At 43.5% G+C, this 25,222-nt stretch overlaps 1 protein-coding gene across 7 annotated transcripts in view; it reads left to right on the forward strand.

Annotated features, from left to right (window-relative positions):
- RNF32 (ring finger protein 32) overlaps window positions 1-13,488 on the forward strand; it is a 149,246-nt gene extending 135,758 nt beyond the window's left edge. For all 7 annotated transcript variants that reach the window (XM_088450350.1, XM_088450354.1, XM_088450351.1 and 4 more), the window contains 2 exons: window positions 9,815-9,982; window positions 13,079-13,488. In XM_088450350.1, coding sequence (XP_088306476.1) covers window positions 9,815-9,982; window positions 13,079-13,300 — 390 coding nt within the window. In that variant the 3' untranslated portion in view covers window positions 13,301-13,488. The remainder of the gene's footprint in view (window positions 1-9,814; window positions 9,983-13,078) is intronic.
- The last annotated feature ends 11,734 nt before the right edge of the window (window positions 13,489-25,222 follow it).

Genomic DNA, 25,222 nt, shown 5'->3' on the forward strand with positions numbered 1-25,222 from the left:
AGCATGATGATAAATGGATATATAAAAAAAAAAGTATTGATGTTGCTTGTAAATTATTTATCTGTTGTCTGTTTGGATTAAGTTTCCACCTCTTTGTACTGTAGTCAGGAGAGTGGAGCGTTGCACAATTTTCTGTTGAGCTGTAAGCTTGACGCTTCTGGTGTCCATGGGTTCCTGGGTCAACTTTCATTTATATAGTTTAGTAATGTAAAGGCAGTTGTTCATGAAGATAATCCTAATATTATTTTAAAAAATCCAGCACTTTTCTATTTTCTATTAAATTACTACTAATAATAAACAGATTCTTTACATAAAGCATATTTGTTCATTTGCAGAAATCGCTTACAGCACATTTTACAGATGTCATTTTGTAGTCTTTCCCTTCTTTATATCTCAGAAAGTGCACGTATTCTAGGAAAATACATTATTGAGATACAAAGCAGTGTGCTCAGGTGGGGTAACCTGTCAGTTGGCTAATAATGATAGCTAAATACTAATAGTTATAATAATAATATTAATAATAATAATAATTAATAATAGGGATTTTTACTGGTGAAATTATGATTACTCTAAGTAGTGAAAACACAAGTTACTAAGTGGAAATACAAAGTAATGGTGCATACACATGGTCAGATTTCCCAGGTCAATTTGAACGATAACGATATTGATATATCATTATAGTTCAAATAGACCAGTTTCTGGCCCCTTCAAAAGACCAAACGATGGTCGATGCATGGGCATGGATGGTCGATATCGACCATCGCCCATGCATGCAGGCCAACGTGGTCGATATTGACCAGATTAGCCTGTTTACTATAGGGACCTGCTATCGTTGATCATGGGTCGTTACGTCATTTGGGGGTTGGTGCATGTTGCTGGATGTTCGATATCGAACATACAGCACATACCGGATGATCAGACTATATCTGATCGTTGTCTGATCGTCCCGTGTGTACGGGCCATAAGACTTTGTACAAACGTTATTTGTCACGGCCAGGGTTTCTCGGCATGGTAGTCACCGGGTATTACCTGTGAGGTCGTTATGGTGGGGGGTCTCTGGCAGCGGTGTTGGTGTTTGGCGAGGGGCAGTGGCTGCGCGTGGTTCTGTGCGGGCACATTGTCACTAGGCCTGGTGAGGTCTGGCGGTGTTTCCGTTCCGTTGGCATGGGCACCGGCATCTTGCCTGCGGCCATGTGACTCTGGCTGTCCAATCCTGGTAGGTCATGTGCTCATTCCAGCCAGTCACAGCACGGCACTGAGTATTTAGGAAGGTCCAGAGCCTTCCTTCCTTTGCCAGTGCAACGTGTTTCTCAGCTGCGGCTGAGAGAGAGTACCTGGGCCTTACCTGCCTGCCTGTCTGTTTCGCTACTAGCCTGAACCTTGCCTGCTACAACCTGCTGGATTTACCCTGCACCCTCCACATACCTTTCACCTGCCTGAACCTGCTGAACCTGAACCTGCTGTTCCCTGCACCTTGCCTCCCTTCACTCCCAGCTGGACTTCATTACCACAGCCTGCATTTGTTACAGCTCATCATTCCTGCATTCAGTTACAGCTCATCATATCTGCACTCTGTTACAGCTCACCATATTTGTTTACTGGACTGTTCCTGTCTGTCACTATCTGGACATTTCCCATTAACCCCCACTACAGTTATCAAGTGCACTTTAGTGCTATATTTGGACTTTTTATTTGCCATTCCCATGTCTTCTAAGTCACTTATTAAAAACTCCACTTTTTCATTTAAGTCTGCTTCTGTGTCTGCTCCTATCACCACCCCGGGTCCACAAAAAATTCAGAACCTCACAGTTTGCACTGGCCCCATGGATCCGGCCATGGAACAGGAGTCTGGAGTGGATTTATTTTGCTGTATTGCTGGTTATTTAGAAAACCTGGAAGCTAATCAATATCAAATGGCCCAGTTCCTACAGGAGATGTCTAAATGCCAAGATACTCTGCAAACCTCGTTAATCACCCCTGGGGTATTAGCAACTCCACCTCCTCCTGTGCCTGGTAATACAGGGACCAGGGTATCTCCTCATCTACATCTACTCATACCAAGCAAATCTGATGGCAATCCTAAGCTCTGTCGTGGTTTTTTAAATCAGTGTGATATACACTTTACGTTACAGCCTGATAACTTCCCCACCGCTAGAACCAAAGTGGCATACATCGTGTCCTTGCTGACCGGCTCGGCTCTGGATTGGGCCTCCCCACTCTGGGAGCGTTCAGACTTGCTGCTGGATAGTTATACAGACTTTGTATCTTCATTCAGGAGGATTTTCGATGAACCTGGACGCACAGTGTTAGCATCGTCCAGCATCATGATCCTGAGACAAGGAACCCGTCCTGTCAGCCAATATGCCGTACAGTTTCAAAGTTTGGCATCAGAGCTTAAGTGGAATGAGGAGGCCCTCACCTCAGCCTTTTGGCATGGTCTGTCCGACCAATTAAAAGATGATCTGATTACCCGTGAGCTTCCTACCAAACTAAATGATATGATCTCACTCTGCAACAAAATTGACCTACGCTTCAGAGAACATCAGGCTGAAAAACACAGAACTGACCGGCAAAGGTCATTTACGTATCCCTTGCCTACCCGTCCACCCCATCCTCCTATAGATGAGGAGCCCATGCAGGTGAACCAAACCCATCTCTCCAAAGAGGAACGTCAGAGAAGGATGCTAAAAAACCTCTGTCTGTACTGCGGAGATTCGGGTCACCTGGTGGCCTCCTGTTCCCGCAAGTCGGGAAATGCCCGTTCCTAACTGACCTTGGGGACATCAAGTTAGGAGTTATTTGCCTGTCCCCAAATACTAAAGATTTCAAGATTTCTTTAGCTTTGGATCTGAAGTCCAACCCTGTCTTTGTCTCTGCTCTATTAGACTCTGGAGCAGCCAGAAACTTCATGACTTCCAGCCTAGTTGATAAACTACAGATTCCGTGTTCATCTCTCAAGCAAGCAATTTCCCTGACTTCTGTAGATGGACGTCCTCTAGCTAAAGGAGTGGTCACCAAGGAAACTCAACCAGTATTAGTTCGTGTTGGGGCACTCCACTCCGAGTCTTTAAAGTTCTTAGTGATACCAGAGGCTTCTCAAGAAATCATCTTGGGACTACCCTGGTTACGCCAACATAATCCCAGGATAGACTGGTGTTCAGATTCTTTCATGGGGAACTGACTGTCAGAAATCCTGTCTTCCCAAAATACGACCTGTAAGAAAGACAGCTTCGTTACCATCTCCAGCTATTCCCGAGGAGTACCAGATGTTTTCTAATGTTTTTTCCTAGCAACAGGCGAACGTCTTACCTCCCCACAGAGAATGGGACTGTCCTATCGAGCTGTTGCCTGACAAGATGCCACCCCGTGGTCGCACCTATGCTCTATCCATGCCTGAGACTCAAGCCATGTCAGAGTACATCCAGGACAACCTAGCAATGGGATTTATTCGACCTTCCACCTCTCCCATTGGAGCTGGCTTCTTTTTCGTTGGCAAGAAAGATTGAGACCTAAGACCTTGTATAGATTACCGGGGCCTCAATGATATAACAATTAAGAATCGGTATCCTCTTCCCCTGATCACAGAATTGTTTGACAGAGTTAATGGGTCCATCATATTCTCAAAGCTGGATCTGAGAGGGGCATATAATCTCATCCACATTCGTGCTGGCGATGAATAGAAGACCGCCTTTAATACTAGAGATGGACACTTTGAATACCTTGTGATGCCCTTTGGGTTGTGCAATGCCCCTGCCGTGTTTCAGGGTTTTTTAATGAGATTTTCTGGGATCTGTTGTACGTCTCGGTTGTAGTTTACCTGGACGATATATTGATTTTTTCGTCTTCTGTAACAAAACATCATGAACATGTGAAGGAAGTATTGTCCCATCTAAGAAAGAACCACCGTTACTGCAAAATGGTGAAATGTATCTTTGGGGCTCCCAGTGTGCCATTCCTTGGTTACGTCATCTCTGGCTCCAGTCTAGAAATGGACCCCAAGAAGGTGCAGGCGATTTTGGATTGGTCCATCCTCAAACGTTGAAAGCCATCCAGAGATTGCTTGGGTTCGCCAACTACTAAAGACGTTTTATTAAAGGATTTTCATCACTGTTGGCTCCCATTACCACCTTGACCCGAAAAGACGCTAACCCTGCCCTATGGCCACCTGAGGCAGAGACTGCCTTCAAACTTTTAAAACAAATTTATTTCAGCTCCAGTCTTACGACAACCAGATCTGGATAGGCCGTTTCTAGTGGAAGTGGATGCGTCTTCAGAGGCCATGGGTGCAGTTCTTTCCCAGCGTTATGATGATAATAGAGTTCATCCCTGTGGGTTCTTCTCCAAGAAGTTTTTTCCTGCTGAGAGAAATTATGCCATTGGTGAACAAGAACTTTTAGAAGTTAAGTTAGCCTTGAAAGAATGGAGATACCTGCTGGAAGGGGCCAAGTTTCCCTTCACTGTCTTCACGGACCATAGAAATCTGCTCTTCCTCAAGAATCTTCAGTGCGTGAGTCCTCGTTTGGCCCGATGGGCGATATTTTTTGCTCGGTTCCAGTTCACCCTGACCTTTCGGTCTGGAGCCCTTAATCAAAAGGCAGATGCCCTGTCCAGATCTTTCCGCTGTGATGACAAATCAGAGAATCAACAAGATACACCTGTTTTGGAGTCAAAAGTCTTCGCCACCTTACAGCTACAGCCTCCTACAGGGAAGTCCTTTGTGGCCCTGGAGTTAAGGAAGCAGCTCCTCACCTGGGCTTATTCCTCTCGCTTTGCAGGTCACTCAGGTACCCGGAAGACCTTGTAATTTTTAAAGAGAGGCTATTGGTGGTCATCCATGAAAGCAGACGTGTCGGAATTTATTTCTTCATGTTCTTCGTGTGCCCAGCATAAATCTTCACATCAGGCACCGGCTGGTGAGTTATTGCCACTAACTATTCCATCACGTCCATGGACGCATCTCTCCATGGACCATCACGGATCTGCCAAATTCTCAAGGGTTCACTACCATCTGGGTCGTAGTAGACCGATTCTTTAAAATGGTCCATTGCATACCACTAAAGAAATTGCCTTCTGCCCCTGACCTGGCTCACTTGCTCGTTCAACATATTTTCCGTCTCCATGGTCTTCCAGCTGAGATAGTCTCTGACCATGGTGTTCAGTTCACAGCAAAATTTTGGAGAGCCTTATGTTCTGTGTTGCAAGTAAAGCTAAATTTTTCTACGGCCTATCACCCACAAAGCAACGGTTCCACTGAGAGGGGTAATCAAGACCTTGAGACCTTCCTGAGGATTTTTATGACGTCTTCCCAGGACAATTGGTCTGCTTGCTGAAATGGGCTAAATTTGCTCATAATGCCTCCTACCACTCTTCCACGAACCAAACACCATTCCAAGTGGTCTACGGCCTTCATCCCTGAATTTCAAAGCCTGCCCGTCTTTGATATCCCAGCTGTAGAAGACACTTTACAGAAATTTGCTTTAATCTGGTCTCAAGTTCGTACTGACCTGGAGAAGGCGTCCTCCCGTTACAAATTTCAAGCTGATAAGAAGTGTAGGAAATTACCACGTATGCAAGTTGGAGACCAGGTCTGGTTGTCCACCCGGAACCTACGACTTCGAGTGCCATCCATGAAATTTGCTCCACGCTTCATCGGGCCCTTCTCCATCATAGAAGTCATTAACCCCGTGGCTTAGCGCCTTCAACTACCCCCTTATCTGAAAATTCCCTATTCCTTTCATGTCTCCCTGTTGAAACCCCTGGTGCTAAACAAATTTCACAGAGTCCTGCCTGCTTCTCCCCATGTCCAGACTGAAAGGGGCATAGAGTTTGAGGTCTCCCAGGTCTTGGATTCCCGTCTCCGCAGAGGACATTTGCAGTACCTACTGGACTGGAGGGGCTACGGCCCAATGGAACGTTGTTGGACCGATGCCCGAGATGTCCATGCTGCCCATCCGGAGAAGACTGGTGAGTGTCCTGAGGCCACCCATAAGGTGGGGGGGGGGGGGGGGTACTGTCACAGCCAGGGTTTCTCGGCATGGTAGTCACCGGGTATTACCTGTGAGGTCGTTATGGTGGGGGGTCTCTGGCAGCGGTGCTGGTGTTTGGCATGGGGCAGTGGCTGCGCATGGTTCTGTGCGGGCACATTGTCATTGCCTGGTGAGGTCTGGTGGTGTTTCCGTTCCGTTGGCATGGGCGCCGCCATCTTGCCTGCGGCCATGTGATTTCGGCTGTACCTGAACCTGCTGTTCCCTGCACCTTACCTCCCTTCACTCCCAGCTGGACTTCATTACCACAGCCTGCATTTGTTACAGCTCATCATTCCTGCATTCAGTTACAGCTCATCATACCTGCACTCTGTTACAGCTCACCATATTTGTTTACTGGACTGTTCCTGTCTGTCACTATCTGGACATTTCCCACTAACCCCCACTACAGTTATCAAGTGCACTTTAGTGCTATATATGGACTTTTTATTTGCCATGCCCATGTCTTCTAACTCACTTATTAAAAACTCCACTTTTTCATTTAAGTCTGCTTCTGTGTCTGCTCCTGTCACCAGCCCGTGTCCACAACAAATTCAGAACCTCGCAGTATTTTGTTAAAAAAAGAAATAAAACAAAAACAAACAAAACACATTTAAAGCATACTTGCCGGCTCTCGCTGAATGTCAGGGAGACTACGTAAAATATTAGTAATCTCCCTGACTCCCCAAAGAGTCTACTAATCTCCCTGAGGGCAGGTGAGGTGGGTGCAATACCGCCTACCATGGAGGGAACACAGGGTGAAAAAGAATGTTTGCTACAATAATATGTAGCAAACACTCTCCAGCACACTGATGGCATCATCAGACCTGTCTCTATATAGTTTATGTGCCAAACTATAAAACTGCTTGGGGTCTCATTTACAGTTGGACGTAAGTCACTTTTATGACACGCCCTCTTTAGCACCACACTCATAGGTGATGCTTTAACAATCTCCCTGAAATGCTTTTTCAAAAGTAGGCAAGTGTGATTAAGGGGCCTATTTACTATCGGGAGCCAGATGGCCCCTGATGATTAAGTATACAACTCGCCGCAAGTTGCAGCGATGGATACCCAACTACTGGAGCAATTCAGTATTGCCCTGGTGCAGGAACAGCTACTCCGAAAAGCAGATGTCCCTGCTCCTGAAATAGCAGTGTTATTTACCACTGTGTTGTCGGCACACTGCGCATGCGTGACCTGAATTTATGCATGCGCACGGCCGCTGGGTACTCAGCGTGGAGGCTGCGGAAGGAACTTTCGGTTTCCAGAGTTTGCTGAATACTAGGCAATCCCATCAGGCCCCTAATAATGAATGAGCCCTTTCCTTAAAACCTGCGGAAACCAGCGTTTCCGAGTGTGTAACGGGCCCATTAAGAATGATGAATAGACCCCTTAAAGTGATCTAGCATTCATACTTTATTTTCTGTTTTTTGACCTTTAAATGCATGTTTTAGTTGCTTTACACTAGAGTCTCCATACCTACAGCATTTAATATGAATTTGATCTCTGAATTGTATAGTCCAGCCTGCACAGGGAACAAATGGTTTGGATGGATTTGGATGGACTCCTTTCCGTTCCTAATGCTCAGGGCATCCTACTGTATACCCTCCTGTACATTAGAAGAATATTCATAGACAATGAGTATCTCTGTGCCCATATATATCCACAAGGCCACAGATGAATGTTTTCACCTAGGTCATGGAACTTCGAGATGACTTGTAGTATCTCAAAGACATTGCAGTAAGTGGATGAGTGTAATTCCTTATCATAGACAACTACTCATAATCAGGACATAAGTACTTACAACATAATTCACTCTTTATTCAAATTTATGTTTATTCATTTAATTCAGATAGCACGGCATTATTTGGATGTTACAGCAGCTAAATAATTTCAGTTAATTTCACTTTTGCTACATTATCATCTCCCTGACTCCATTTATCACACCAGAAACCAGATTTATTTGCCAATTGAATATAATTTTATATGTCATTTCTATCAACTTGTTTGAATTGTTCAAGTGGCCCTCCAGCTGTTGTTGAACTGCACATCCCAGCATGCCCTGACACAGTTCAAGTCTAAACCTCTTTACACTTTTTACATCTGCCCCACCTGCAGTGCAACTTGGTTTTGCCATAATGGACAATTACTTGCTCTTTCTTACTTTATTCCCAACTCAGAATCAACAACATACAAAGTAGTGAAGACACTACACTTCCTGGCGCTAATATTGTATAATGATGTCTAATAAATACCTTCTGCAAGTAATAGTGTTCTAGTTGGGACCCCCAAATACACACTCTCAAAATAGGAAAAAAACAATAATTATTGCGCTGGTATTAACTTGTTCTTAATAGATCAAGGTTTGCTCTCTATTAATGAACAGGAGGCTTATTTCACCATTAAATGGTTTTATTAAAAAATATAACATGTATTAAGATAAAAATTATAAACAAACAAATACAAATTCACACATGTAGCAGCAGTATTCACATGTGACAAAGGTGTCTAGACATTAAAATACACATATAAAAAGGTTCTAATATATCAGTGTCTCAGAAACTCTTCAATATCTGTTGTTACTTTCAATGATTGGAATCCAGGTATCACAGCAAATTACTGTATCATTTGTAAGCAGGTCTGCAACTTTGTTTATAATGGTCTGGTTAGTAAACTTGACAACTTTGTTTATAATGGTCTGGTTAGTAAACTTGACAACTTTGTTTATAATGGTCTGGTTAGTAAACTTGACAACTTTGTTTATAGTGGTCTTGTTAGTAAACTTGACAACTTTGTTGCCATTCCAAAGTTCTCATATAAGCAGACACACTGGACATATCTAGCAGTTGTTAGTAAGCAGCTATGTAAAGTAATGACGCCCCAGTCTTATCATTTCATAGCACAGGCAGTCTCTTATATGCTAGTTAATGACCTCAGTCCAGGTAAACCAGTGCAATCTGATACCATGAGATTGCTGTTGGTCTGCTCCATTGCGTAGCCACAGTGCGGGAGTCTAGGGACCTGTCTCTACGGAAGGTTGTGGCTGGAAGTGTAATGGTATTAGTGGCAGCTGCTGTAGATCCCTTTGCTGGAATAAGAGGAAAAAGCATCTGCTGCTGTTTTAATGTTCGCAGCTCTTCCGCATTAAAGCCGGTGCTGTCAGAGCAGTATTCAGAGATTGAGCGTCTGGAGAATAGAAAATCAGGTCAAAGTGTTTCGTCCGTAGGATGCCGGGAATTTTTCAAGTTTTTCAAGCATTGTAAAAATATACAAAACATTTTTTTTTATATAAAGATATAAATTATATTTAAATAATTTTGACGTCTTGAATTTGTTTTGCCAGATCAATATACTTTATTTCACTAGCGCACTTCCACAACGGGTTATCTTTTTTTTGCATATTGTGTTGTGAGTATACACACACGCACATTTGGAGTTTGCAGCTATAGTAATATCAGTTTCCTAGTTTTTTATTCTACTTTTGTTTTATACATTAAACTTCACATTAGGCCATTATTGTCCAAATGTATCCAACGCTACCAGCAAAACGTAAAAAGATACTCCTAGATAGGAAGGATTATACTATTCACTTTCATCAACATAAAAGTAACAAACTAACCAATGTAAAGGAAAATACATTTACAACTAGTATAAAAGGGCTAAATTTCAAGTTTGTTTTCATACGGTTTAGTACAATATATCACCAACATAAATAGTAATTACTGTTGCATTATAACAATTGTGATTCAGAAGTTCAAATTTCCTTTTCACTTGGAATCTTTGTGTTTCAGTTCACAGAAATATCAGAAAGATTGCTGAGATGCTGCAACACAGATATTGATGCCTTGTTCAGTGAGATTGACCTGTCAATTGCGGTAAATCGCAATGTTCTCCATCAGCTAGAAGCAAACTGTAATCCAAAAATTGCTGAAGAAGAATGGGAAAAAATACAAATACAGGTGAGGTTATAATATATTCTAACTATACATATTATAAGGGAATGGTCGTACCCTTATATTAAGGCTGACTTGAAAAAACTAAGTTCTTCATAGAGAATTCCAGAGGGGGAGGTATGGTGTTTAAGGGGCTACACCTCAAAAGCTGTAGGAGGTACCGAGCTGAAATTTGTCATGGACAGGTAGAACTAATGCTCGGTGCTGCATGCCAAATTTCAGGGCAAAAAAATAAAAAATGAGAATTCGGGAGTACTCTAAAGTTCCTACTGTCAGTTTTTTCTGACACCCTCACTTAGGACCACTTTGTGCTGTAGTCTATAGGGGATTTTTGAGAAGGCATAAGTCAGAGTATGGGGTGAATTTAGACTTAGGCTTAGGTGTTTTATTAGGTAGCTCTTGTTCAAGTGTAGGGCCTTTTGGGGTTCAGGTAATTGAGAAAGTTACAGTTTTTAAACTATTACCTCACAAATGCGCCATTATAGAGATAGGGAGTTCAACTTGCGCAGCCTCAGTAGGAGCGTTCCAGCAGGGGGGTGTACTGTGTACTGTGGTGGCTTCACCTGGGTACACCAAGATGGCTGGCTTTTGCGGGCGTTAGCGGTGGAGTGGTAGTTACCGAGAACCCGGCAACGGAAGAGTGGGTGGAATCAGTGCGGTCTACAGCGGCGGCGGTGGTGCATGCTGCGGGACCCGGCGGCAGTGGAACCCGGCATCTGTGCGAGTGTTGGTGGCAGGCCTGGATCTGAGAGGATCCAGTCCCTGCCAGCCATTCTGCTGAGTTTGGCAGTTGAGCCCATTTCAAAAATGGCGCCTCAGTGCCATTTTTGAAACTCAAAGATGGCCGCTGCGAGGCAATCACAATCTCTCCAAATCCATGTGAAACAAGAGGGAGCCCATTTCTGAAACAGATATTTGACCTATTAAGATGGAATACTATAAAGGGAAACCCACAAACCTCAAATTCCAGTCTTCATCCAGTTCCAGATTTTATGCATGTTATGAATCTCCATTAAGATCATCAGCTTTTATTAAATTGGAATGTAGTCAGAATGTCAACATATTCATAATGTCAGCATGAAATTAGGGTTAGGCTGGAATTCGGGGATGAAGTGGACATCCCGGCGGTCACAATACTGGCGCCGGGGAAGAGGGGGTTAGGCTGCGGGAAGGGAGGGTTAGGCTGTGAGAAAGGTGGGTTAGGTTACTTCCCTAATTCTGTTGGTATTCTGACACTGGCATCCCCACCACTGGGATTTCATACCCAACCCCGGAATTAGGGTAAGGCAGCGATTAGGGCTAGGTTGAAATTAGGGTTAGGCAGTGATTAGGGCTAGATTGGAATTAGGGTTAGGCAGCGATTAGGACTAGGATGGAATTAGGGTTAGGCAGCGATTAGGACTAGGATGGAATTAGGGTTAGGCAGCGATTAGGGCTAGGTTGGAAGTAGGGTTAGGCAGCGATCAGAGATAGGTTGGAATTAGGGTTAGGCAGCGATTAGGGCTAGGTTGGAATTAGGGTTAGGCAGGGATCAGAGATAGGTTGGAATTAGGGTTAGGCAGCGATTAGGGCTAGGTTGGAATTAGGGTTAGGCAGCGATTAGGGCTAGGTTGGAATTAGGGTTAGGCAGCGATTAGGGTTAGGTTGGAATTAGGGTTAGGCAGCGATTAGGGCTAGGTTGGAATTAGGGTTAGGCAGCGATTAGGGCTAGGTTGGAATTAGGGTTAGGCAGCGATTAGGGTTAGGTTGGAATTAGGGTTAGGCAGCGATTAGGGTTAGGTTGGAGTTAGTGTGAGGCAGCGATTAGGGTTTGATTGGAGTTAGTGTTAGGCAACTATTAGGGTTAGGCTAAAATTAGAGTGTCAACATTGTGAATGTGAACATCTACTATCACACCCTATTATGCGATCATTTCAATTCATGTTTGAATTTCTGACATTATCGTATAGAATTGTGAAGCACACTGTAAATTTTGTTTATGGATATTTTTTTGTATCACCAAAAATAAAAACTACATACACACGCTTCTAGTAAAAATACATTTTATTTCCTTGCTTTTCAATGTAGCAAAGTGCTACTAATGTCGAACATTATTACATTTTAATTTATCATTTACATCAAGATATTGTGACGTGTGTTTACAAATACAATAGTAAATTGCATTCGCATCAAGATTGTAACCACTAATATTTTTTTGTCTAAGAATTCTGTGATCAGACCAAGCGTGTACACATAGGGTTGAATCCAATTAGGTGTGAGTTGGCTCGTACGTCCCGTTTTCACAGTAAACTCGCACTGCGAATTGCAGGTGCCATCCATTTCCAAACTTGCACTTTTTTTTGTGCGCACTCCCCTAAGCAGGTGATAAGGTAGGGCAAATCTTTTTTTATTTTTAAGGTAAAAATTTAGGGAATTACTTCAGAACCCAGAATGAGTAATTAGGCACTTATTGGTTTTTAATTAGCTTAATTTGGCCAATAATTACATGTAAATTTTGGGTGTAAAAAATGGCCTAAAATTACCCCAATTAGTTTAGGCATCCCAAATGTAATAATTTAAATGAACAATAATTGTGTGTTGTTTGTTTTTTTAAACATTTTTTTTTTTTTGTTCATATTTCTAAAAAGATTTTAAGTCACCTCAAATGGCCCCAAAAACATTTTTTTTGTTTTGTTAGTTTGTATTTAAACAAAAAGTTAGCTTTTTTTATAATTGTTTTGCCATTTTAAATGCAAAAATCAGCCATTTGACACCTCTTAAAAGCCTCCAGTACTTGCCTTATGGCCACTAACAGCCCACTATATGGCCCCGCTATCTCAGTTGCCACTTTTTTGGGGTTCAGGATGGTTTCCCCACTTTTTCATACCCTTCGCCCAAGTCGTATCTTATAGAAGATTCGCAGACACCCTCGCCGGGAGTAGCTCAAATTGGCATTTCTAATTTGACTACACGTTTTTGGGAGTTTCATTAAACAAACTCGCATTTGCAAACTCGCACCTAATTGGATCGAGCCCTTTAGTCTTGTGTGGGTATAGCTGTTAAATTATATACTGTATATTAAATCTGTAAAATATGGTTTCATCAATATATTTTGTTCTCTAGGCTCTTCATCAGGAAATATTTGACTGTCCTATATGTATCATGCCCCTGTATCACATCAATGAGGAAGACAGAAGCCACCCCTGCCGCCCAGCCGTCCTCCTGTCCTGCTCTCACATGTTTCACCATGCTTGTCTTCAGGCATTTGAAAACTTTTCTGTTGGGGAATTCCATGTTTGCCCTTTGTGCCGTTCTCCGTACCAAAAAAAAATATTCTCCTGTTAATGTTTTATATGGATCATTGAATACAAACAAACAGAAGACTAACCCTGGGAGTTGTCTATGCTGTCCTACATTCTAGGTGGGCAGCGTACTTCTTTAGCTAATTTTATTTAGATTGGACATGTATAAAAATTGCAGTATACATGGTTGTTGTTTGCTTAAGGTTTGAGTAAAGTTAATTTTGTTAATGATTTGTTTTGCATTTGCCTCATTTCAGTACATATTTCATTTAGCAGTGTGACATTTTTGCACAGTCTTCATATAAGCGTTGCCATGATTGCATTGTAAAATGATAGCACAAAGTGCACCCCATTGCTTATGTGCTAGCATGCACTGGGCCCTTTCAGCGGTGTACGCAAAATGGGTGGGAGAGGGAGGAGCTAAATGGCACATTGTACAGTCATGCTTGCTGGCATCATTATTATTATCTTTTATATAATATATATACATATGGCGTCAAAAAGTACATAAACAAATAAGCAAACATGAAAACAGCGTCTTACAGTACAAAACAATGCAGGACAAGGACATAGTTTATAAACATTGCTGCAATAGCGATCATAACACTCAAAAAACAACCAAGTGTTAGGTGCCCTTGTTGGGAGTAGATGATCGTATGAGTGGGGGAAGGAGAAGCACATGAGGGAAGAGGGTCCTGCTCATGAGAGTTTACATTCTAAAGGGGAAGGGTAGACAGACAGGGGTGACACAGATGGGGTAGACAGTGAGGAAGAAGCATGGAGCAGATGGTTAGGATGAGAGCTGGAAGGCTTTGATGAAGTAGTGAGTCTTGAAGATTTGTAGAGGTGGAGAGTCTGATAAGGAGAGGGAGAAAGTTCCAGAGGTAGGGAGCAGCACAGGCAAAGTCTTGGAGGCGGGAAGAGAGGCAGCATGCATTTATTGAGCGAAGTGGGCGGGCAGGAGTGTGAAGTGAGATGAGATCAGAGATGCAAATGGCAGAGGATTGGGTGAGCACTTTGTAAGCGAGTGTAAGAATCTTGAATTGGGTTCTGAAGGGGAGCCAGTGTACGGCTTGTAGGAGAGAGGAGGCAGATGTAGAACGTTTGGAGAAGTAGATGAGCCATGCAGCAGCATTGAGGACAGATTGGAGTGGAGAGGGGTGGGAGTCAGGGAGGCCAGATAAGAGGTTACAATAGTCCAATCTGGAGATGACCAGTGAGTGGATGCGGGTCTTAGTTGCCTCCAGGGTGAGAAAGGGTACTGAATGTGTGGTTTGAAGTGAGGGAGGAGACAGGGATCACGCCAAGACAGGGCACTTGGGGGCTAGAGGAGATAGTTGTGTCATTGATCATGAAATTGTGGGAAGTGAGGTTATGTGGGAAGATGATCAGCTCAGTTTTATGCAAGGGTGCACATTTAACAATGTGTACCCAGCACGATCTCATTAGCGACAAGACCAGCGGAGGTCCTGGCATCAGCAAATGCACACACACTTGCCAATGTTTAGAGCGATATCGCAATGGCAGGGGCCATGCTGCATTCAGCAGCAAGGCCTCTGCTAACGATGTCAGGTCCGACAGGCGATGTTGCTGACATTGCGTGGGAACACGCATTGTCAGTGACATTGAGTGTTCACACAGGATGATGTTGCAGACATGATGTCTGATCGGCCATATCGTCTAGTGTGTACCGGCCATTAGACATGTTAAGTTTAAGAAAGTGCTGGGACATCCAAGAAGATATAGCAGAGAGGCAGTTGGAGATATGAGTGAGGAGAGAGGGGGAGAGGTCAAGGTAGGAAAGGTAGATCTGAGTATCATCAGCATAGAGATGATATTTGAGGCCAAAAGAGCTGATGAGTTCACCTAAAGAAGATGTATATAGAGGGAGAATAGGAGAGGTCCAAGAACAGAGCATTGGGGAACACCTACCGTTAGTGGATCCGGGATGGGGGAGAGAGGAGACAGAGAAGGATCGGGCAGAGAGGTAGGAGGACAGCCAGGAGAGGGCAGTGTCACATAGACCAAGGGATCAGAAATATCACAACGGTGAGTGAAGACCAGGATCAAGTGAATGCACACTCACATGGGAGGGTAAGGAGGTCTATTGGGACATGAAGATGTGAGGGTAAGGAGTTTGGAGGATTCTGTGGGAATATCAATTGGAATATTGAAGTCACCTAGGATAATGGAGGGAAGGTCTGAGGAGAGAAAGTGAGGGAGCCAGGTAGTAAAGTTGTCAAAGAACTTTGAGGGATGGCCAGGGGGATGGTAAATAATAGCTACTCGCAGGTGTATTCGTTGGACAGGCGTATATAGCATGACCCTCAAAAGAAGAGAAGGGATGGTTCAGAGGATGAGTTGGTAGGAGTAACCTGGAGATAGAAGGAACCCAACACCACCGCAATGGCGACCCCTGGAGAGAGCTGCAGGGAAGTGGTGTCAGAGAGTGAAATCGAGGTTCAGTAATGGCTAGGAGATGCAAGTTGTTGGAGATGAAAAGGTCATGGGTGGGAATCAGTTTATTACAGACTGATCTGGCATTCCAGAGGGCACAGGATAGAGGGACAGTGTGTGGGAGAGATGTGAATGAGATTATCGGGGTTGCTGTGACAAGAAGGTGGGCAGCACAGACGGTGTAATGGTTAGCGTTACTGCCTCACAGCAATGAGGTCATTGGTTCAATTCCCACCATGGCCCTAACTGTGCGGAGTTTGTATATTCTCCCTGTGCTTGCGTGGGTTTCCTCCGGGTACTCCGGTTTCCTCCCACACTCCAAAAATATACTGGTAGGTTAATTGGTTCCCCACAAAAATTAACCTGTGTGTGTGCATGTGATAGGGAATATAGATTGTAAGCTCCAGGCAGGGACTGATGTGAATGGCCAAAATATTCATCTGGTGGTTGGCTGCTGCAATTGTTCTGGACATCTCACAAAGCTCTCAGTTATTAGACATATGAGCCTGCCTTTGATTTCACACACCAATTCTTATGCCCTAATGATGCCTAGTTTTTCTGTTGGCGCTACCAACACCCAATGCTGGAGACCACCCTGTTACACTTAATGATGCCGGCCTAGCTGCTTTTTGGGGGGAAGGTGGCGACGGTGTCCCTGGTGGCCTTATACTCTACTTGCACAACTTTTCACAGATATCGAATTTTACTCCTACGCCTTACTGTTATCTAGTATCTTGATTATATTTGCTCCATGGTGAAAGGCAAGCAGAGTTCCCAAAAAACAGGGAGAAAATCCCAGACAAGATTCTATCCATCATTCGGACAAACCGTCATCCTCTATTTTACGTCAGTTTCTCCTCCCGCAGGGATCGGCTCCTAAGGAGGACACATCGGCTCCTTCCACACCCGGTCTATCTCCTGATTCCCCGTCTCACATGGAGGAAAAGTTTTCTGATCATGCTCCTATTGCGGATTCAGAGGGGACTTCTCAGATCCTGAATATACTCCGCTCCATGTCCATGAAACAAGACTTTGAGCAGTTGGAGACCAGACTTCGTGATACTGTACAATCAGAGATTGCCTCTATCCAATCAGAAGTGTCCCAGCTTGACACTAGACTGGTCTCCTTGGAGGAATTTACTTCTGACTCGGCAGCTGCCCACAACGCTTTCCGTGCGGTTGTCCTCCGTCAAGCTGCTGATTTTCAACAACTACATGATCGCTTGGACGATTTGCACAACCGTGGAAGATGGAATAACCTACGGATCAGAGGAGTTTCGGAGGATATTCCACCTCAGGGTATTATTGACTTTCTCACTAAAGTCTTCAATGAGCTCCTAGGTGCAGATCCTAATTCCCAAATTGAATTTTACAGGGATCATCGTGCCTTGAGGTCTAGAGGCACGCCCTCAGACCGCCTGAGAGATATAATTTGCCGCCTCCACTATTTTTCCCAGAAGGAGAGCATTGTTCGCGCAGTACGTCAGAGAGATGTTATCAATGTGGATGATCAGCATATCCAGATATACAAGGACCTGTCTTGGTTGATTTTACAGAAACACAGAGCTCTTCAGCCTTTAACTACAGAATTCCGCAAGCTGTGGATCAAATATAGGTGGGGCTTCCCTTTTAGCCTTCAAGTTTCTCACAATGGTAAGATGTATACCTTCAAGGACTCAGCGGATCTTGCTTCCTTCTGTTCAAACTTGGGTCTGCCTTTGATTGTCTTACCGGATTGGCAGGAGCCTCTACTACATTCCATCCCAGAGGAACTTTCTCACCCAAATAATGTTTGGCAGAGGGTGCATCGTAACCCTAAACCTCCTAAGGTCCCACGTGCTTTCGGGTCCCTTACCCAAACACGATTGATCTCCTCTGGGCAAGCTACTTGATTTACCTTCTTGCCAGAGGGGAATGAATACTACATTCTGACTCAGGTTGGAGTGGTTCAGTTCCATTCTTCTATTGTCTCACAAACATGCCTTTTTTCCTTAGTGATGATTATTCGTTAATTTTTGCTCAGTTTAATGTTCTGTGGTTTGTTTAATTTCTAACTGGTGTAACATACTATTAGGCTATGTATCTTGTCGACAGTGGAATACTTTATTTCTCTAACGATGTTCCGGCTTTGTAAAATTATTGATCTGTTCTACTGTAGGCCAACTATCATAGATAATTTGTTTAGTTATTGTATACTTTATTGGGTAGCGTATATTTGAGTGTACTCACTATTTACCAGTTTTGTTTAATGTTCAGGGATGCTGTGGTCACTGACCCCCGGTGACCCCCTCACCGCCTACTATATCATGGTCTCGGTCATGTCTTTCACGCCTGAGTTCCCAAGTGGCGGTTCTATCATATTTGTTTATGTATTTGTTTGATTTTTTTCTCTTTTTTGTTCACGGCGCCCCCTGGGATACTGGACATGTATGTGTTCGGGCTTTCAGGGGGTGCCGTTTATATTATACATTGCATTTTTAGTTTATTGCATTGTATGATTGTTTATTTCTGTATGTTGTGTGGGTTGTATGTTGTCTGTCTTTTTTCCGCCTTGTACTTTCCTTTTGTGTCTTTCACTCACCTTGTCCACAAAGTGTTTTTTGACTTTTATGATGATGGCTAATGCGCGAATGCAGACTATTAAAATAGTCTCTATCAATGCCAAGGGACTCAATATTCCAGAGAAACGTTCTAGGGCTCTCCGAGACTTTTATGCAGCTAAAGCGGGGGTGGTGTTTGTTCAGGAAACGCATTTTAAATCAGGTTCAGCTCCTCGATTTTCTGATCGGAATTATCCCAATGTTTTTCTTAGTAACAATAGTAGTTCTAAATCATTGGGAGTGGCAATGCTGTTCTCAAAGACACTCCCTTTTCAAGATTTTTCGCATACTGTGTTGATAGAGGGTAGAGTGCATATGGTTAGATACTCTTTGTATGGCCAGTCGTCTTTTATTAAAGTTTATGTACCCAACCAGAACCAGCCGGTGTTTCTTGCTCAGATTCTCGATCAGATAGATCCTCTGGTGTCTGGTATCCCTGTCATTGGTGGGGATTTGAACTGGTCTGTCCAACCAGAACTTGATATTTCAAGACCCCCCATTAGACACTCCACAAAGAGACACAGGCAAATAAAACGTACCCTGCATGAACACCAGCTGATAGATACCTTGAGGCTCCAGCATCCCAGTGATAGGGACTATACGTTCTTTTCAAAGCCACATAATGTATATTCTAGAATTGATTATTTGTTTTTACCGCATAGGTTCCTTCACCTTCTTCAGCATTCTGACATTGGGCCCACTACATGGTCGGATCATTCTCCTATCTCCGTGACGCTGTTGACCTCATACCCCTTTGTTAAACAATGCTTATGGCGATTGAATGAACAAATTCTAGCTGACCCTCATTGTAAGACTCAACTGGAGTTGGCCCTACAGGAATATTTTTCAATTAATGAAACTCCGGAGGTCTCCAGTGTTACGGTCTGGTAGGCTCACAAATGTGTCCTCAGAGGTAAATTGATCCAGTTGGCGTCAATGCTGAAGAAGGAAAAAACGGAAAAGAAAGAGGCTCTTTTGCAGAGGCTTAGGTCATTAGAGACATCTCACAAGAGGTGTCCCTCTTCCCAGCTTCTCACTGAATTGACAGCTACCAGAGTAGCCCTGAATAAACTTCTTTTTGATTCAGTAAGGCGTGATTTTTGCCTATGTAGAGGTCGCTTTTTTCAGTGGGGGAATAAGTCGGGCAAGTACTTAGCTAGGGCCCAAAGAGCACAAAGAGCCTGTCTATTTATCCAATCTATTAATGCTCCCTCGGGCGAGACACACACTCTCTTGGGATATCACATTTGATTTTCAATCATACTATACTAAGCTATATAACTTGGGAGACCCTAAGTCCCCAGATGAGATTAACACGTTTCGAGGGTTGGTAGCCCAATATCTTCATGACATACAGTTCCCAACTATCATGGATGAAAACAGGGTCTGGTTGGAATCTCCATTCTCCCTTTCTGAGCTAGAGGGGGCACTTAAGATGACCCCATCTGAGAAAAGCCCGGGCCCAGATGGTTTCTCTGTTGTATACTATAAATCGTTCCAGAAACTATTGCTCCCCAAAATGCTCCTGGCTTTTAACGTTATTACAGACGGCCGATTCTTCTCACCTCAAGCCCTTGAGGCACACATTACCGTTATCCCTAAGGCGGGAAAAGATCCAGCCCAATGTTCGAGTTATCGCCCCATATCATTGCTCAATGTAGATTTTAAACTATTTGCTAAACTCCTGGCCAATTGGCAAAAAATTTTACTTCTGAATCTTATACATTCAGACCAGGTGGGCTTTGTCCCGGGGAGGGAGGCTCGGGACAATACCACTAAAGTAATAGATCTGATACATTTGGCCACGAGTGACTCAGCTCCAGTTATCCTCCTCTCCACTGATGCCGAAAAGGCATTCGATAGGGTTGAGTGGTTGTTTATGCAGGGTGTCCTAACACACATAGGTCTGGGTCCTGAATGTCTACATTGAATAATGTCGCTTTATCACCTCCCTTCGGCTCCAGGTTAGGATTAATGGGGTATTATCTGATACGGTTAGGATTAGTAACGGTACTAGACAAGGCTGTCCTCTATCCCCTCTTATCTTTGTACTCTGTATAGAGTCCCTAGCGCGTGATATTAGGATTAATCCCAATGTGACGGGTATAAGGGTTTAGGAAAATGAATACAAATTGGCTTTATTTGCGGATGACCTTGTAGTGGTGCTTTCCAACTCGGTTACTTCCGTCCCTAATTTAGTAGCAGAATTTAGTAGATTTGGTGCTCTGTCTAATTTCAAGGTCAATTACTCAAAATCTGTAGCAGTAAACCTAACAGCCAGCTCACACTCCATAGCTTCGCTGAAACATGCATTTGCATTTTCCTAGCACACGTCTAGCCTCAAATACCTTGGAGTCACCCTAGATAGAGAACTCTCTAAGTTATTTGACCACAATTTTAAACAATTACTCCAGACTTTGCGATTAGAGTTAAAGACCTGGGCAAATAAAACCCTCTCTTGGTTGGGATGGGTTAGTGTGGTTAAAATGAATATTCTACCCAGGGTCTTATATTTACTTCAATCTTTGCCAATAAATATACCTAAACACCGGTTCCCGGAGTCACACAATATAGTGAGAAATTTTCTATGGGGGGTTCGCAAACCCCGTTTTAAACATGCTATATTATTTAGACGCAAGACAATGGGGTGGCTTCAACTTCTGCACTTTCCCACTTACTATGATGCAATTATGCTTGGTCACATAATGGACTGGATGAGGGCTGGAGATGCTAGACAGTGGGTTCAGTTGGAAAGCCACTCGGTCTCTAAGGTCCTCTCTGCATATCCATGGAAGTCCAAGGTTCCTGGTCTGTCTCATCCCACAATAGGCCCTACCCTGGTTCAATGGAATAGACTGAGGATATGTTCATGGATATCTTCTCTTTTTTCACCCCTGACACCGGTGTTTGATAATACCGTCTTCCCCCCAGGTACTTCTGGACATTTGTTTCACAAATGGATTGAGTAGGAAGTCTCCCGAGTTGGGCAGTTGGTGGAATCCGGCGCTCTCCAGAACAAATGGGCCCTGCCAGCAGCAGAAATTTGGCGATACCTTCAGCTAAAGCATTTTGTTCAAAGCGGAGAAGTTCGATTGGCTTGCCATAGACCATTGACCTCCTTTGAGAATATGTGCCTGATGGGAACTCGTCCGACCCATTCCCTTTCTTTGTGTTATAGACTATTGATTGAGAATATATACTCCTTACCCCCCAAGTTTCTAGATTGGGAACGCGATTTGGGAGTTTCTTTCTCCCCTCAGGACAGACTTAAGATTTTTTATAGCTCTTTTGCCAATTCAGTCAGCTACTCGGTTATTGAAACTCATTATAAAGTGATCACAATCTGGTATAGGTGCCCTCAAATACTAGCTATAATGTTCCCTACTGTGTCTAACTGTTGTTGGCGATGTAATTCCGCAGAAGGCTCGCCCCTACATATCTGGTGGGACTGCCAAGCGTTACGCCCCTTTTGGGAGAACGTGACTTCTGTTTCTGCATTAATTTTAGGACAGGAGGTTCCCCCAGATCCTTCCTTTTGGCTACTAAACCTATATCCTGGGACGCAAACATTATATAAAAAATCTCTCCTCAAATTCCTTAACAGTGCAGCAAAAGCTGTAATACCTGTTCACTGGAAATCAGTAACTCCTCCATCATAAGGAATGGTTTGCCCGAATAGACCTCTATATGGACATGGAGGATTTACCTCTTGGAGTTGAGAAATACGGTGAATTTACTGCCACTTGGCTCCCTTGGATTGAGTTTAAAACTTCTACTGAATATGCCACAGATTTGACTTGAATATTTGGTGTTCAAGATCCTCCCATCCCCCCCATTCCCAATGTGTCTTCCCCAGTCTGGTCTTTTCCGTCTTTTATTTTGGTGTGTGTGTGTTTGTTTCGTAGATATATATATTTTTTCTGATGGTGAAATATTGATTGTATGTTTTTGATTTCTAATATAGGTTTCGAAAATATATATCAGTGTATAGTTTTATTCTATATAGCAATGCTGTATAATTTGTTTGCATTTTGGAAGTGCTGTCTGTTATTTAAAACCAATAAATATATATTGCAAAAAAAAAAGCATAGAACTTGATAAACTTACTCACTGGAAGACCAAGTGGCTGCCATGCAGAGTTGTTCAGCAGATGGTCCGCCAAACCGAGTGGAATGTGCTGTCACCTTGTTAGGAACAGGGAGATCAGCCTGTGTATAAACCTGAGAAATGGTTATACGAAGCCAGTGAGACAAGGATTGTTTGTTTGCTGGCCAAACTCTTTTGTGAAAACCATATAGCACAAAGAGTGAATCCGATTTCCTGATGGACTTGGTCTGATCGATGTAGATATGAATGGCTCGAACCACATCCAAGAAAGCTTCATCTGGAGACAGGTCTGAAGACTTAAAGGCTGGGACTACAATTTCCTCATTTATGTGAAACTGGGACACAACCTTCGGGAGGTAGCCCACCTTAGTATGGAGGACAGGTCTATTTTGATGAAACACCAAATATGGAGAACGACATGACAACACTGCCAAGTCTGAAACTCTGCGAGCTGAAGAGATGGTGAGAAGAAACAAAGTCTTGGCCGTCAGCCATCTCAAGTCCACCTTATCCAAGGGTTCAAAGGAATGCCTCTGCAGTGCCCTGACAACCAAAGCCAAGTCCCATGGTGCCACCGGTGGGAGAAATGGAGGTTGCAGTCTAAGAACCCCCTGAAAGAATGTTCTAACATCCGGCAGAGGGGCAATCTTACACTGGAACCAAACTGTCAAAGCAGAAACTTGGACTCTCAAGGTAGCCAGGCATAGACCTAAGTCTAGTCCAGCCTGGAGAAAACCAATCTTGTCCTCTGGAAGAAGAATCCTCTGTCCCAGAATCCAGCCATGCCCTTAAGTGCACCATCTGCTGAGTTGGAGTGAGTGATGACTTCTTCCAATTGATTACCCAGCCATGCTCTTGTAAACAGACAATGGTCATCTGTAGATGGCACTGTAACCTCTCCTGAGATTGTGCCAATATGATTGTCATCATCTAGATATGGCAGTATCTGGACTCCTGGTCGTCTGAGCTGAGCAGTCATGACCGCAATTATCTTGATGAATACTAGAGGGGCTGTGGCAAGCCCGAAAGGTAGAGCCGGAAACTGATAGTGTTGCCGATCTACTGCCAACCTGAGAAAGGCCTGGTGAGATTTTGTAATCAGGACATGCAGATATGCATCTTGTATGTCCAGGGAGACCATGAAGTCCCTAGTCTCCATTGCCAACACAATTGACCATAGGGTTTCCATACGGAATTTGGGCACTTTGATAAATCTGTTCAGAGATTTTAGATTCAATATAGGGTGGTGTTTGTGAAACCAGAGAGGCAGCACAAATATTAGCAAGTGTTAAGTTCTTACGATGAGCAGTCCAGTGATGAATGTCCTGGTTATGCAGACAGCAGTTGCTTGTATTGAAGAGATGTGACCTTCTGCATATGTCACTCTGCATTTGTAATCCACTGCATGTGTGACACTGCATGTGTGATCCACTGCATTTGTGACTCCGCATCTGAAATCCGCTGCATGTGTGACCATGCATCTGTTATGGGATGTAGTTAGCAGACCGGAGGCCGGGATGCCGCTGGTCTAAATCCCGATGCTGAAAGTCCGACATAGGATTTAAGATAGGTGTAGAAATACCAACTCCTATCTTAATCCTGATGCCGGAAAATAGACAAGACGCCAGCCCGAAAGGAAAAGATTAATATGGGCAAAAGAACACAGACATTGGACAGAGGAAGATTGGAAAAAAAAAGTGTTATGGACAGACGAATCAAAGTTTGAGGTGTTTGGATCACAAGGAAGAATATTTGTTAGATGCAGAACAAGTGAAAAAATGCTGGAAGAGTGCCTGACGCCATCTGTCAAGCATGGTGGAGGTAATGTGATGGTCTGTGGCTGCTTTGGTGCTGGTAAAGAGGGAGATTTGTACAAGGTAAAAGGGATTTTGAATAAGGAAGGCTATCACTCCATTTTGCAACGCCATGCCATACCCTGTGGACAGCGCTTGATTGGAGCCAATTTCCACCTCCAACAGGACAATGACCCAAAGCACACCTCCAAATTATGCAAGAACTAGGGATGAGCGAGTTCGGATTTAATCGGTTCTTATCGCCACATTACCGCAAGTTCGGATTAGTTTGGATTTATTTTATTGGCTATCCAAAACACGTGATAGCCGATAGCCAATAAAATGTCGCTTTAGGAACCAAGTAAATCCGAGTAAATCCGAACCCACTCATCCCTAGCAAGAACTATTTAGGGAAGAAGCAGGCAGCTAGTATTCTGTCTGTAATGGAGTGTCCAGCGCAGTCACCAGATCTCAACCCCATTGAGCTGTTGTGGGAGCAGCTTGACGGTATGGTACGCAGGAAGTGCCCATCAAGCCAATCCAACTTGTGGGAGGTGCTTCAGGAAGCATGGGGTGAAATTTCTTCAGATTACCTCAACAAATTAACAGCTAGAATGCCAAAGGTCTGCCATGCTGTAATTGCTGCAAAAGGAGCATTCTTTGACGAAAGCAGAGTTTGAAGGACAAAATTATTATTTTAAATAAAAATAATTATTTCTAACCTTGCTAATGTCTTGACTTTATGTTCTATTAATTTTGCAACTCATTTGATAAATAAAAGTCAGTTTTCATGTAAAACACGAAATTGTCTGGGTGACCCCAAACTTTTGAACGATAGTGTACTTACCCAACCCGTCGGGATACCATCGGGATGCTGCTGTCGGTATTACTGACCTTTGTACTATTTAATCCAATCACGGGATTGAGATTTGTGTCAATACAGAGATTACAAAAATGGGGCGGCTCTACTACCAACATGCATCCTACGTCCTGTGGAAGCAGAAACTA

Source organism: Taudactylus pleione, unplaced genomic scaffold (genome assembly GCF_031769625.1).
Source record: "Taudactylus pleione unplaced genomic scaffold, aTauple2 ptg000517l, whole genome shotgun sequence".
Taxonomy (NCBI): domain Eukaryota; kingdom Metazoa; phylum Chordata; class Amphibia; order Anura; family Myobatrachidae; genus Taudactylus; species Taudactylus pleione.